The sequence below is a fragment of the Chaetodon trifascialis genome, chromosome 17 (genome assembly GCF_039877785.1).
Source record: "Chaetodon trifascialis isolate fChaTrf1 chromosome 17, fChaTrf1.hap1, whole genome shotgun sequence".
Classification (NCBI taxonomy): domain Eukaryota; kingdom Metazoa; phylum Chordata; class Actinopteri; order Chaetodontiformes; family Chaetodontidae; genus Chaetodon; species Chaetodon trifascialis.
In genome coordinates this window covers 2,706,414-2,720,111 of record NC_092072.1, presented here as the reverse complement: position 1 = coordinate 2,720,111, position 13,698 = coordinate 2,706,414, and the positions used below count along the sequence as shown (strand labels likewise).

The following is a 13,698-nucleotide window of genomic DNA, read 5'->3' as shown; positions in this document are numbered from 1 at the left end:
ATTTGAGATGGAGAGACATTAGACGACCAGTGCACATTACCAACAGATGAACTAACTAAGCTAAAATAATTTTAAATGTACTTACTGGACGGCTGGCTCCGAGGTAAAAAGATGGCGGTGGCTCAATATAAAGTTCAACACTGCGCGTGACGTCACATTACGGGCGCATGCGTATTTGCTGAAGTTAACTGAATGGAATGGAGTTTCCGCGCTTTTTTCAAGTTGCAGTTGTTTGAACTCTTCTTACTTTGTTGTAATGGGCAGAGTTCTCTCAGCTTGACAGCAATAGTCCTTCTGACTAAAAGCCCAAATCCCTTTTAACAGTGTAGTTCCACTGTGTCCCGCTCTGAGCTCACGCACAAACCTGAAATTTGACTTAAAAGTGTTCCTCGATACCGGTCGATGAATCTTCTTTCACACATGTACACGCACAGTCAATGTGGTTGTATGTGAACGTGCAGGATAGCAGACCTCCACCTGCCCAGCAAGATCACGGCCTCCGCCGTTCACCTCAGGCGCACGAGGACATCGTTTGCATGAAACTGTGTCCAGGTAAGATTCATTATGGAAAGAGTACACATTTGAATAACACGCCTAAAACTCAGCGATAATTTATGATCCTTTTGTAAAATCTACGGAGAAATATAACTGTTTTTGACAGTGTGGCAGTCGCTTTCGTCCCGAAGTGAGGACTCTCACGGGACGCTGCGGGGCTCGCCGAACCACAGTCAAAAATCCACAAATTTAAAGTTATCTCGCTTTTTCTCCAAAATCTGCGTCGGTCCGCGCGTTTCGATCTGGGAAAGTAATCAGTAGGCTCTGCTGAGTAATTCGGCTTAAAGAATTGACCATGAGAAGGTTTTTAAAGTGTTTTTTCAGTGCTTCATCAATTGCTTGTTAGATCAGGCGAATCGAACTCCGTTCGTCTGTGGCTCATCGAAGCTATGGCTTGTTGGGTGCTTCCTGACATGAACGGATCATTAATGTAGCGTCTTAGCTGACATATTTCTGTTCTCTATTTGTTTTATTTTGTATGAGGCAGCAATCTCTCCACATAATTGGCTGTTCAAGCTCAATTATAGGTAGGGTTGCCACCCGTCCCGTAAAATACGGAATCGTCCTTCAATTGACAATTAAATGTTGGGACGCGATTTGTTCCGTATTTTCACAAATGTCCAATACACATGTCTGTCACACACACACACACACACACACACACACACACACACACACACACACACACACACACACACACACACACACACACACACACACACACACACACACACACACACACACACCCTGTCTGGCCTGAAGTGTCTAAATTTAAACAACTGTTCACAGCTTTAGGATGACAAAGATTCCATAATAGCCTGGACTGAAAGTGCCGATGTTTGTGATATACACTGATTTTAACACACATACATGCAAAGCTCCCATATATTCCTGCTCAGTACATTTTTTCCTTCTTTCTTTTTTTTTTAAGGCCTGGAAAAGTAAGCTTTAAAGGTCCAGGTCATTCCAGCGTCTTACACTACCCTGTTAAGCTTGTAACTGGGGCTGGGAAGCTAAATAAAATAAAATAAATAAATAAAATAGGGGCATTGTTGCGCTCTTTACGTTGAGTAAAAGGAAAGCCAATCAGAGGCACAGTCTGATTGGCTTTCCTTTTACTGTAATCCTAACCAATCTTACTCATTGTGACATTGATTATGAATCCATGCAAAACCCGGCATGCCAATATGAAATCAAAGCATTAAACCAGAATGAATCATCCGTCCTTTGTAGGTCAGTTTCAGAAATAAAAACACAGGCAGCGCAGTTTTAAAACAGTTCCTTGATTATTTATTTGCATGATAGTATTGTTAGCCTTTCCACGTCACACTCAGTCCCTCCAAGATTTTGCAGTTTTTTTGATTATTGCAAGCGAACACGTTTTAATTCTGAAGTAGCCTCATTTTATGTATAAATAAGAAAAGGCTTTTTGCAGAATCCGTTTGTTTTGTGGGAAAAGTGCTACTTTTTGAGAGAGCAATGATTGAATAAACAAAGTCAAGGTGGTCTGCTTGTTAAGAAACCTTAAACCAGTAATCACCACACAGCTGCAGTGATTTGACTGGGAAATTGTGGCTCACATTTTTTTTTTTTTTTTTTTTTTGGTCTTCACAATATGCCGAGGACTCAGCTGATTTAAATACTCCAAAATCCTGGGGCGACTATCACATATAAACACACAGCTATCAAAGATTATTATCCTTCTCGACAGAAAATACTGTAATAGCCACAGTCACTAACAATAAAGCCAAAGATAGCTAGCTAGAAAGGTAAATACTGTTGGTACACGCTATGTGACAAAGCTATGAGGAAGACAGCAAGTTTCCTTGATCAAGGTAGCTACTATTCAGTCACGCTTTTTGGGAAAGGCAACAGATGTCATTGCTTGAAATAACAATTGTAAAAAAGTAAGCACTGATATAAAACAAGGAATGATATGAAAAGCAGTTAAAAAACAGACAATCCTCATCTAAACCTATTGTAGAGACTAGTGAGAAAGGCCACAAGGTTCACAGAGAGATAACATGAGAGAACTCCTACAGTAAAAAGCTTAAACAAGGCAATCCAGCAAACAAATGTGCATTTTAATATAAAGGCATTTTTTTACACTCATTACAGTATAGCTTAAGGTTTTCACTCACACACTCATTCATTCAGGTTTGATTTTTAGTCATCCGTCATAAACACAGGTCCACATGTGGCTGCTGGCTTTTCTTCTCACGGACTTTCTGCTTTTGTTTGTGAACGCAGCTTAAAGATGCTTCTTCAAACAGCATCATAGTCAGTTTGCAGCTAAGTTTCATTCTTCATCTGTTTCAGCGTTTCTTTTAAACTTCACGTCACTTCACACTTCACAGCCGTGACGTTACCCTTCGCTCAGACACACACTTCTGTTAGATCAGGAGCAGCTGGTTTGCACCGTTTGTACCAAATCCTGAAACTGCCTGACAGAATAAAACCGTCACAGATTTTGCAGATTAGAGTCCATTTTAAGAGGAGAGTCAACAATAAGCCCTCTGTTAAAAAAACTTAAAAAGGCCGATCTCCTGGAGTGAAAAAATCTTAATGTGAAAACAGTTCTGGAAAAGCATTTTGCTGCAGTGTCTCATGAACTGTTGCTCCGTGTAAAAACAGGGTCGAGATGTGAGAAAACTATACGCAGCATCAGCCTCACATGAAACGTCAAACGAACCTTTCGGGGTTTGGGTTGAATTTCTGCAGCAGGTACCCTGTAGTTTAACTCCACCCTGTCAACTGTAGAATAGGACACTGCCAAAATAAAAGCGTCACCTTTTAAAACTGATAATGCCTATTCGTGCAAAAACGTTATCATTTTGAAAGTTTTAACATACATCACATTTAGGTTTTCCTGAAAATAAAACTTGTGTATCAGTCAGAACAAAACTAGCTGATTTGTAGGTTTTAGGTAGATTTTAACTAAAGTCTGAATGTTTCTTTGCTGCACTTCTGTTCTACTTCTGTGCTGACTGCATCTGAAATCAGAGGAAGAGCTGCGATCAAAAACACGTTTCAGGAATAACATGAATAACGTGTTTGAGGAAAATGTTCCCGACGATCTCATTTAGTCAAAGACGAGATTTCAGAGCCAAAGAAGAGAACGAATCTTCCAGAAATAACTTGTCCTGTACAAAATGACACGACGAAGAGGAGCAGCGTGTTCGTCTGTAAACTTTTTCAGTATTTTCTTTCCTTTTGGTTTGTTGGATTTAAGCAGAGATATGAAACGCAACAAACAAAACGAAGCAGGATGAGCGCAGCGTGGGTCAGAGCCTGCGAACAGGCAGCCCTGTACAGGAGCTTTAAAAGGTGGGCGTCCTGTGCGAGCACTGACCCTGATTACAGAAGCCGTTTCTGCACTGAAAATACATTCAAAACATTCATTTCTGCATCTTACAACACAGGCACGAGACTGAAACTGTGCATCTAAAAAGCAAAATGAAATCACTTTGTAAAAACCGCAGAAATCGACTTTTCGAGAACGCGTAACCTCACCAAAATGTTTTTGGTAATCTTCAGCATTTTTGACTCACAGACACGACAGACTTGCAGGGATCGATACTGTAACAGAGACGAATGAACACCAGACTGAAGTGCTGCAGCCCTTCAAGAGCCTTGGCTTTGTTTGGAAAATGAACTGTACCTCATACATTCACCTGCAGGACTCTGACTGCTCTGGAACCAGTTCCACATCTCAACTGGATGTGGACCAGGAGTTTGGGGTAAATGCTCAGGGCTCGACTTCGAACACGGTGGATTCACGGAAACGCGGACATCAGTCTCTCAGGTTGTTAATGTGGGCGCAGATCTTGAGGGCAGGACCGAGCTTGATGTTCATGGTGGACATGAGATGCTCCTCCTTCAGCAGCAGCAGGGCCTGTCCGTCAATCTCCTGCGACAGGAACTGGGAGGCGAGCTCCTCACAGCCTGCGAAGAGGAGGAGGAGGAGGAACATAGAAAAATGAAGAAGGAGGAGAAAACCGAAAATAAACCAGGAGGGAGGAACAAAGAAGTGTGGAAGAAAACAAGAAAAGAGGAGAAGTTTATGATATTTAAGCAAAAATGAACATAAAAAACTGGGGCTGCAGCTAATCCTTATTTCCATTATTGATTCATTTGCTGATTTCCTCCATTCACTGATTGTTGAGTCTATAAAACGGGAAAATATTGCTTGTTTTGACTGACATTCAAGAAGGTGAAACTAGTCATTTTAAGCATATCTGCTTAAAAAAATGAAGGGATTTACTGTAAAGATCTTCCAACCTTGTAGTGAGGAAATGAACTGGGACACCTCCTCCACGCTCCACTGGCCGGGGCTGGCGGGCAGGCAGCTGGGAGCAGAACTCTCCGTCAGGAGCGGAGGAGGCGGCGGCTGGTGGCAGGAGGCCGAGGAGGCCGGCGAGAGGGACATGGGGTCGTCTTCATCCTCCTCTCCGCTGGACTCCTCCTCTGAATGGCTGGACTCTGAACGGCACTGCGGGGAGGAGGAGGCGCAGAGGAAGCCGTGAGCAAGGCAAGGGGGGTGTGTGTGTGTGTGTGCGTGTGTGTGTGTGCGCGTGTGTGTGTGTGAGACATTCTTACTGCATATAACAAACATGAAAACAACAGTTGGCAGCATCACAGAGAGAAGAGAGGAGAGTGATTCTAGTTGTGTCCTTTGGTTGTACAGCCTGCAGTGCCTGTTTGCAGCCACTAGGGGGCAGACAACCTTAACACATATGACTGAAAACTGTTGGTGGAGCCATAAACTGGCCTCCACCTCTGAATACGCCCAGCCCACTGTCTCATTCACACACTGGCTGATTTTACTTGAAGATGTGTTCATACATGAAGTTATTTTACTGCATTTTGACTTGTGGCCTAAAGTATGTGGACACCCTCCTCCACGCACTGGTCCAGGGCCCCTGGGAAATCTTAATGCTACAGATTACATTAATATTTAACACAAGTGTCCTTCCCAGCCTCGTGGGAACACTTTGAGGAAGTTCCCCTGAACAAATCCAGTTCTTTAACGAAATGGGTTCCCAGTTTGGTGAGAATGAGCCTCACTGGCCTGCACAGAGCTGAACTCAACCCCATACAACACCTTTGGGATGAACTGGAATGGATCTTAATCTGGTGATGCAGCAGATTAATGCTCATGGTTTAAGAACAAGATTTCCAACAATCCTATGGGTGTCACGTTGGGGTGTCCACATACTTTTGGCCATGTAATGACAGCTGAATTGATCTCAAATTAACTATCCTTTCCTTACTAACTGAGCAATCTTCTAGGCAAACTGAAGTGAATTTCATGATAACATCAGCATCAGCTCACACCAGTTGTGGACTGGATTGAATTGTGAATAGTTTTTATGTTTTTACATCTCAGAACAGTCATCAGTGGCATCCACACAGCCTCACCTGAGTGTTCAGGTACCTGCCACAGTCTTATTACCTCATAAATTCATATCATTTCACACTCATCTACCAAACCTTTCAAACAACCAGTTCGTTTTCCATCGTTTCTCCAGACCCGCGTCAGGTGCACTTCCCTCTCACCTTCACAGGTATGGGCCTCCCTGCTATCTTGGCACTGGCTATCTCTGAGCTCGTCCTGCGGGGGACCCTCCGCCTGGTCATCCCTGCCTCCTCGTCGGAGTTGGAAAGGTGGCCGTGGCCTTGATCCTGATCCGGAGCGTGACCTTGACCTTGACCCTGCCGCACGCAGAAGTTCTGCCTGAAGCTGACGTTGTACCTGGGGAACCAATACATACTGTATCGTAGACAAAGAGTGACATATACGGTACTGAAGCCAAGACGAGCAACACATACAGTTTTTATCTCTTTGCACCATACTGGGTATGTAATCCATACACATGTAGTGGGCAAAGGGACAAATGCAAAGCAGAAGCAGAAATGTAAAATCATATGCTGCCTCAAACAATGCAGACTGCATTGTTCACACAGTGAAACCATAAATACGATGTACATTTCAATATGGGGAAAATCTAAAAGAGAGTGAAGGAACAGAACTAAGTGGACTGCACTGCAGTTTGACATGGACACAGACGTAAGTGATGAAGAGGCATTATCACAGTATCCAAACATCCCATTAACACATGAGGACAGAAAACAGGCATGCTGTGAAACATGCAGCTGCAGCCACCTGAGAACTCACACTGCTGCCGAGCTGCTCCCCACCATCACTGATTTCTCTTTCAAACGTGACACAGGAAAGCGCTCAGCAGCAGTGTTTGTTCTAACGTGGCTTCCGCTGCATATATTAGATTTCATGCATCTTGAAGTACCTCTTGGCACAAGACATGGAGCAGAACCTTTTGGTGCCTCTGAACTGGCTGGCGGGAGCAAAGTTTTTACAGTACTCACACTTCAGCACTGAGGGGAGAACAGAGCAGACGGTAAAGACACGTTCAATGATTGTGCACATAAACACTGTGAAATCCAAGAAAACACACGACTGAAAATGAAAGCAGCTTTAGCTTATCGTCGTGTCACAATGAGAAAAGAAGGCTGTAGCGTTTCACTGTGCTCTCACGCTGCCTTCCAGTCAAAGTCGGAGGTGGAAAGGTGGTGATTAAAGCCTCGGAGCGTTCCTGTGGCCCGGCTCAGACAAACAAGGCTCATTTTCTAAATTATGCTAAATAGATTTGGCGAGGTTGACTAGCAAATTAGCATGGACGGTTAGCTTTAAGTGCGAGTTAGCACTTAAAATTCATGCCTTTGCCTTTTAACTCCAAAGAGTTTGGATATATTTTAGTCACATGATGCTAAAAATCCAATTTCAGTGCATTTAAAGGATTGTAAATTTATAAAGCACTGATAAATGATAACTGCACCCACAGATGAGTCCAGAACATATCTGGGCAATTTTCCACCCTCGAGCCCGTCTGGAAGGCGCAGCACTTTCAGAGCAGTCTGACTGTTACCTGTCGCTGTCGTAACAGTCTCTGATTGGTTCGTGTCCGGACTGTCATTGGTTAAATCCTCACCGGTTGAGTCCTTTACTGAACCACATACCTGTCAATCAAACACAAACACTGGTAAAAGGAAGGTGTTGTACGTCTTGTGCCTGAGATGTTAGAGAAACTACAAATCCCATGCACTCACAGGGAAAGGCTCCGCCCCTTCCTGGATGACGAAGCCCTCGATGAGGTGCGTCAGGACGTTCGGTTTAACCACAGCCTGGGGGGGAGGAGCCCTCTCGCCCTGGCCGCAGACCCCACGGGACACTGCCAGCACTGGGGAGGGAGAGGAGGAGGCCGGAGGAGGAGCCCCGGAGCCTGGGGGGGGGGGGGGGAGAGGAGCAGGAAAAAAGTAAATATTGTGTTGCAGCAGCGAGTCTGCTGAGAACAAAGCCAAGAACTCTGTTTCTATGCTGTTACCTGCTTTGACGGGATTGGTCGGGAGTGCTGAGGCGTGATCTCTGACTGGCTGGAGCCGTGGAGGGGAGGGGCCATCTTCGTCATTGGCTGAAGCGGAGTCTGATTTTCTTTTTAGTGAGCCAGTCAACTGTTTTCCCTAAGAAATAAATTAACATCAGTGTAAACAGCAGAATGGATGAAAAGACACCAACGTCTACTGGACTCATGTAGACCCTGACCTCAGACCACCTCAGACCACCTCAGGGTGAGACTGTTTCCAGAGCCCATTTGAGAGTGTAGGAGCCCAAAATCCAAAAATCTGTACAGTATTTAGACAGCCTGTATTTAAAAGTACTACCAGCAGTACTGCGAATGAATGGAGAACTTCACACTTCCTGTTTCACAGGCAGTGCGTGATCAGCTGACCTGTGGCGTCTGACTTTCCGATGAATCTCCATTGGTGGTCACACCAGCTGATGCTCCTCTCTGCTCTTCCGTCGTCAGGGGGAGGGAGAGGGAGGAGCGAGACATGGAGGCGGGGGCGGAGGAAACAGTGGGGGACTGTGAGGAGGCGGGGCACGAGGCCAGGGGTCCATTCTGAGCCTGTCCAGAGCTTTGATTGGCCTGCGGATGCACCTGAGAGACCTGAGCCAATGAGGGTGCCTCTTGGGGCGACTGAAGAGTCTTTAGCCCCACCCCTCGGCCCACGACCCCACCCTCTCTGGAAGCGATGGAGGCCACCATGGTGAGCAGGCTGGACGAGCTGCTGAGGACGGTGGTGCCGTCCTGGCAGCAGCTGCCTCGAGCCAGAGCCAGAGCCTGCGTGTTTCCCAGCGTGCTTTGCCTCGCCCCAACAATTTGGACCGGGATGTGTGGCGGCTGGGGGGGCTGGGCGGAGCCGCTGGTGGGCGGTGGGGCGGGCAGGATGGGAGGGGGGTTCCTGGAGGGGAGCTGGAGGGGCAGGCGGAGGCCTTGCAGAGTTTTGGGTTGGATGGGGATGGGCCCGTTGCCGTGGCCCGTTTTCTCCGCGCTGAGCGACGTCTTCTGCAGAGGCTGCACCACCAGCGTCTGCGCGTTGACCGCCGGTTTGATGGTCGCCGTGCCAACAGGATAGCCGTGGGGCTGGGATGCCGCGCTGGACGTCAGGACCAGAGTGTGTGCTGCTGTGGGAGCTGTGGTTCCTGTGGTGAGAGTCCGGGTTCCGTGAAGCAGGAGCTGGGAGAGAGGGATGGAGGAGGTGGAGGACGAGGAGGAGGCGCCGGAGGTGGAGGATGGGTGGGCTTTGAGGTTGGTGGGCTGAGGGTACGTGGGGATTTTGATGTGGGGCGGCTGGGGCTGAGGCTGGCTGGGCTTGGTCGGGGACTGGGAGTTTGACTGGTGGGAGGGCTGGACCAGCGAGTACGCAGCTGGAAGAAGACAGAAAAACGAGATTCACACAGACGTTTGTGACATTTACACATCTTTTAAGTTCATCTGACGGAGTACAAGTTTACCCAGTGTCACTGTTAGTCAAGCTTAAATTGGCGTACGATCGTCCCTTATGAATGTGACCCTGTTAGCAGAAGCTGGAGGGACAGTTTTCAGGCTGCCCTTCCTCCCTCCCTACCTGAGTCGCTCCTCTCTGGGGCTTCAGTCTTAACACCAACACCTTTGGTGCTGGACACACCTCGCATGGCCAGATTCTGCACCTGGAGGGACGGACGGAGACCAAGACGAAATGCAAGATTAACTGGGAGTCAGTGCAGTGAGGAGTCAACTGAAAAGACTCAAATCGTCCCACAAACCTGGTCGTTATCCGATTGGCCGCTGGATGAGGAAGTTGGTGTTGTTTCCTGTTGCTGAGCCTGTGGCTGCTGGGCAACGGTTGCCACGGCAGCAGTCGCCGTGCTGCCAGGCATAAAGATGAGCTGTGAGGAGATGGGCGCCCTCAGGGAGCGGTTGACCTGCAGGACGACAGGACGGCGGTCAAACACACACAAGCTCAGGTGTGTTTAATATAATCAAAGGACACACACTGATGTGCTGAAGACGTTCATGTCAAACTCACCCTCAGGTACATTTGTCCCTGCCCTCCCGCCGTCCCGCTCAGCAGCACCGACTGGCTGATTGTGGACGTTGCTGAGGCGCCCATTGGACGGCTGCTGGTCGTCGAACCTGATCCAGACGTCACGCTGGCCTGTCAAAGGATAACGAGCGACTTGAGTGAGGAGAACTACAAATCTGAGCTTTACGTGACAGAGAGCAGCCAGCAGGACGTACAGCTGTGGTGCTGGTGGTCTGAGACGAGCTGCTGCTGGAAGGACTCGACTGACGACTGGCAGCCAGAGTCGCCTGGGAGGAAGAGGAAGAGGAAGAGCTCTTAGTTTCAGTCTACTTCAAATAAAATCACAAGTTTAATGTTTGCACAGGCTGCTGAACTCCAAGCTGCTGGCTGGCAGCAACCAGTTGAACTAGAGATTATCGATCTGGTGACCAGTTTACAGGTGATGGTGTGTTCTGTTTGTTTTAGTCACACAACATTTGACCATGAGGACACAGAAAATGAGACCACCAGCTGGTTTATCAGGGTGATGCCATTTTATTTTGTTCTGTGCTTCCTGATTTACAACAGAGTTTGTTTCAGGGTTTGCATCAGGGTTGCAAATCAAGTGTCTCATGTCTTATTTGACATACGAGTGGCATCATGAGCGACATGACATACACACACCTTTACCTGCTGCACGGCGGCCAGGTTCTGCAGCTGGGCGTTGTTGATCTGCTGTTGCAGCATCAGCTGCTGGAAGTACTGAGCTGCATTGGGCTGCCTCTGTAACGCCTGCAGGGCCTGGACGGAGGAAAAAGGAAGACATGAAGAAGAGACGGAGAGGAAGCAAGAAGGATGATGAAGGAGAGAAGAAGAAACAGGAAGGAGGAGAAATTCTAGAAAAAACGTGAAGAGGAAGTGTAGTGGCATGAAAAATGAGAGAAGAGGAGGAAGAGAAACGAAGGCAGAGGAAGCAGAGAGGGAGGGATGCTGCAGCAGAGCGTAAAGCCTCCTGCCAGCTGCCTGATGTACGAGCGGGGGCTCATACAGTAATAAGTTGAGGGATGAAAGCGAGCGCGGCGGGCTGGATTAGTGCGCGCAGGGTGACAAAGACAGATGGCGGCGCGGGGTGACAGAAGCTGAGGAAGAGCCCGCACAGCCTCCATCAACCCGCCACAGCTCAATCTCCCTTCGCCTCCCTGCTCCACTCGCTCTTCATCACTTTCTGCCCGTCGGTTTACACAAAAAGACGAACGTCCTCCCGATCGCAGACGCAAACGAGCTCCGTTCACACGTCGACAAACATCCAAATTCTGATTTTTAAACCAAAAAAGAGTGAGAATCAGTTCGTATGCAGCATTATGCTTTACACCAAGCAAACGTTTAGCACCTAAATCCACTTCAGCCAGAATTCTGCCACTAGAAACAGGCCACTTTAAAGCAAACAGTTTCTGATGAACCTATTGGAAGCAGATTTCTGTTTTTCATCTTCGTGAGCAGCCAGAAGCTTCCTGAAGTCTCATCTGGTTAAACGGAGACCTGAAGCACATGTGCGATCTGCTCCCCAGGCAGGCAGCCTACTTGTGGTCTTGTTGAATGCTCCAGTTAAACATTTGTGACATCTGGCAATAACAACACCAGCTGAATCTTTTCATTTTCCTTCACCCACAATCCTTAGCTCTGCTGCTGGACCGTCATCGTCTGGGCCAACGAGACGGGCGGTTTGGTGAATGTTTGAGAGCAAAAGAGCAAACAGAACGGATCATTTAAAGTCCAGAGAAAAAGAAAAAGCTGCTCTTCACGTGGAGGAAACACATTTCAGTCGAGTGACAGTTTTATAGCACGGGTAAGTGTCCGAGTGGATGATCTTAAATAGAACTACAGCAAACACGGCCACACAAACTGTTTTTATGCCTTTTTGACACTGTGAAGTGTAAACAAACACACACACACACACACACACACACACACACACACACACACACACACACCTACCTGCACAGCCTGCCTTTCATACAGAGACATGGAATTCATTGGAGAGGGGCGGGAGCTCGTCCCAGATGCAGCGCTCCCATTGGTCGAGGCCCCCTGCTGGTTCTGCTCTCCGTCCGTCTCCATGGCTGCTGAGGAGACAGAGCGGCCGTCCGTCAGTCAAACACAGAGAGAAACACACACGGCGCTCCGTCTGCGAGAGGCCAGCTGGTGAGAAGCAGCCGTCCCTGACAAACACAGCGATCCACACACATCAGCTGTTTGTCTTCAGGAAGGAGAACACTGACATTTTTCAGGTTCGGTTGGGTTTGTGGATTAGAGGATGCCGCCGTGATCGCCATAATTTATCTTCATTAACTGCACAACATCCACTAAAAAACTCAAATTCCACATATCAGTCTCACACTGGCTGCTGGGGGGTCAAGGTTGAAGTTCAGGGTTCAGTCTGACTGACGCTCAGCTCTTATATTACACAGCAGAGCCTGATGGACGCATCAGATAACTGACACTGAGGCTAAAAGTCTGCGTTCAGAAAGACAGACGTGTGTCAACTGAACAGCCTGAGAGCTCGACTTCAACACAGTTCGACTATATTCAGGAGTCAAAGGAAACATCTATAACATACCTGCTGATCTGGACTACAGTTGGGACATTTACGCCACTGCTGATATATGTTGAATAACCCTCTGACTGACAAATCTGCCCTATTTCTGAATTTGTATTTTTTGCAAATGCCACAGCAGAAAAAGTGCACATGAACGCACCACAGCAGAGATTAGATCAGAAAAAAAGTGCACTTGAATGCAGCACAGCAGAGACTGGAGCAGAAAACGTGCACATGAACGCACCACAGCAGAGATTAGGGCAGAAAATGCGCACATGAACGCACCACACCAGAGATTAGAGTAGTAACATGCACATGAACGCACCACAACATATTAGATTAGAAAATGTGCACTTGAACGCACCAAAACAGAGATTACAGCAGAATTAAAACTCTTTGAGAAAGTCTGGAGGTACAAGGAGCCTTTGGGAAAGGACAAAAAAATGCATGAACAAGAAGAAGCAACAGAAATCAGACAGACGGTCCGACTCATTTTTCTTTCCATTTTAGCACCTTTCCTCCCCCCAAACGACCCCCCACCCAGGAAAGAACATTAGAGACTCTGCTCACCTTTCAGAAACTCTCTGATCTCTGTTTCCACAAACGCATCAAACTATTCATTTCTTTGTTGTTCTAGTTTCAGCTCCTCTGGACGAGCCTGTTTACATCTGATGATCCATCCGTTTCATCCCTGCAGTATCATTATTACCACACGCGCACGCACACACGCGCGCACACACCTCCCGTCCCAGCGCGAGCAGCGTGCCACCTTCAGCCTCCACCAGCCTCCTCTTTAGCTGCATCCACCCTCAGACACAAACACAGAGCTAGTGTTAGCCTGCTACCCTCCACGCTTCAGACCGGTTAACGCTGGATCCACCGGAGGCTACTCCTCCTAGCATCCCGCTAACCGCTGCTGCTGTCTGGCACGTTAACGGGGGCTCTCGGTCCGTCCTTACCGTCGCCGGTCCGGGTTTCTCAGCCTGCTCCTGCACCGGCTGCCCGCTCCTAACCGTGTGCAGGCGTCGGGGCGGCCTCTGGAGCCTGCTGTTGTTGCTCGGGTGTCTTTGCTGTGCAGGACGGCCGCAGCAGCAGCAGCGCTTTTACCGTTTTGCATAAATTTGCAGCTGATGTGTTGTTGG

The 13,698-nt window shown here is 47.7% G+C and overlaps 1 protein-coding gene across 4 annotated transcripts; it reads right to left on the bottom strand.

The window, feature by feature from the left end:
• Window positions 1-2,158: 2,158 nt before the first annotated feature.
• LOC139345448 (polyhomeotic-like protein 1) lies at window positions 2,159-13,679 on the bottom strand. Of its 4 annotated transcripts, none has more exons than XM_070984030.1 (15): window positions 13,516-13,679; window positions 11,956-12,083; window positions 10,651-10,761; window positions 10,197-10,268; window positions 9,985-10,113; window positions 9,722-9,880; window positions 9,544-9,625; window positions 8,364-9,343; window positions 7,959-8,094; window positions 7,684-7,856; window positions 7,503-7,593; window positions 6,864-6,951; window positions 6,115-6,310; window positions 4,837-5,047; window positions 2,159-4,500 (listed from the first exon to the last, which is right to left on the bottom strand). In XM_070984030.1, exons 2-15 carry the CDS (start codon window positions 12,076-12,078, stop codon window positions 4,349-4,351), a joined length of 2,703 nt encoding a protein of 900 aa, XP_070840131.1. In that variant the 5' UTR covers window positions 12,079-12,083; window positions 13,516-13,679; the 3' UTR covers window positions 2,159-4,348. The 4 variants fall into 4 exon arrangements, with proteins under 4 accessions (XP_070840131.1, XP_070840128.1, XP_070840130.1 ...); XM_070984027.1 differs by having other exon boundaries at window positions 6,115-6,328; window positions 10,645-10,761; window positions 13,516-13,632; XM_070984029.1 differs by having other exon boundaries at window positions 10,645-10,761; window positions 13,516-13,632.
• Window positions 13,680-13,698: the final 19 nt, after the last annotated feature.

Bases quoted from the DNA above. Each gene is read 5' to 3' on its own strand.
- LOC139345448 (XM_070984027.1), bottom strand. From the start codon at position 12,078: ATGGAGACGGACGGAGAGCAGAACCAGCAGGGGGCCTCGACCAATGGG. The intron at 9,881-9,984 runs GTGAGTTTGACA...GTCGTCCTGCAG, and splicing joins AGGGACAAATGTACCTGAGG to GTCAACCGCTCCCTGAGGGC. The intron at 7,857-7,958 runs GTAACAGCATAG...CCCCCCCCCCAG, and splicing joins GACCAATCCCGTCAAAGCAG to GCTCCGGGGCTCCTCCTCCG.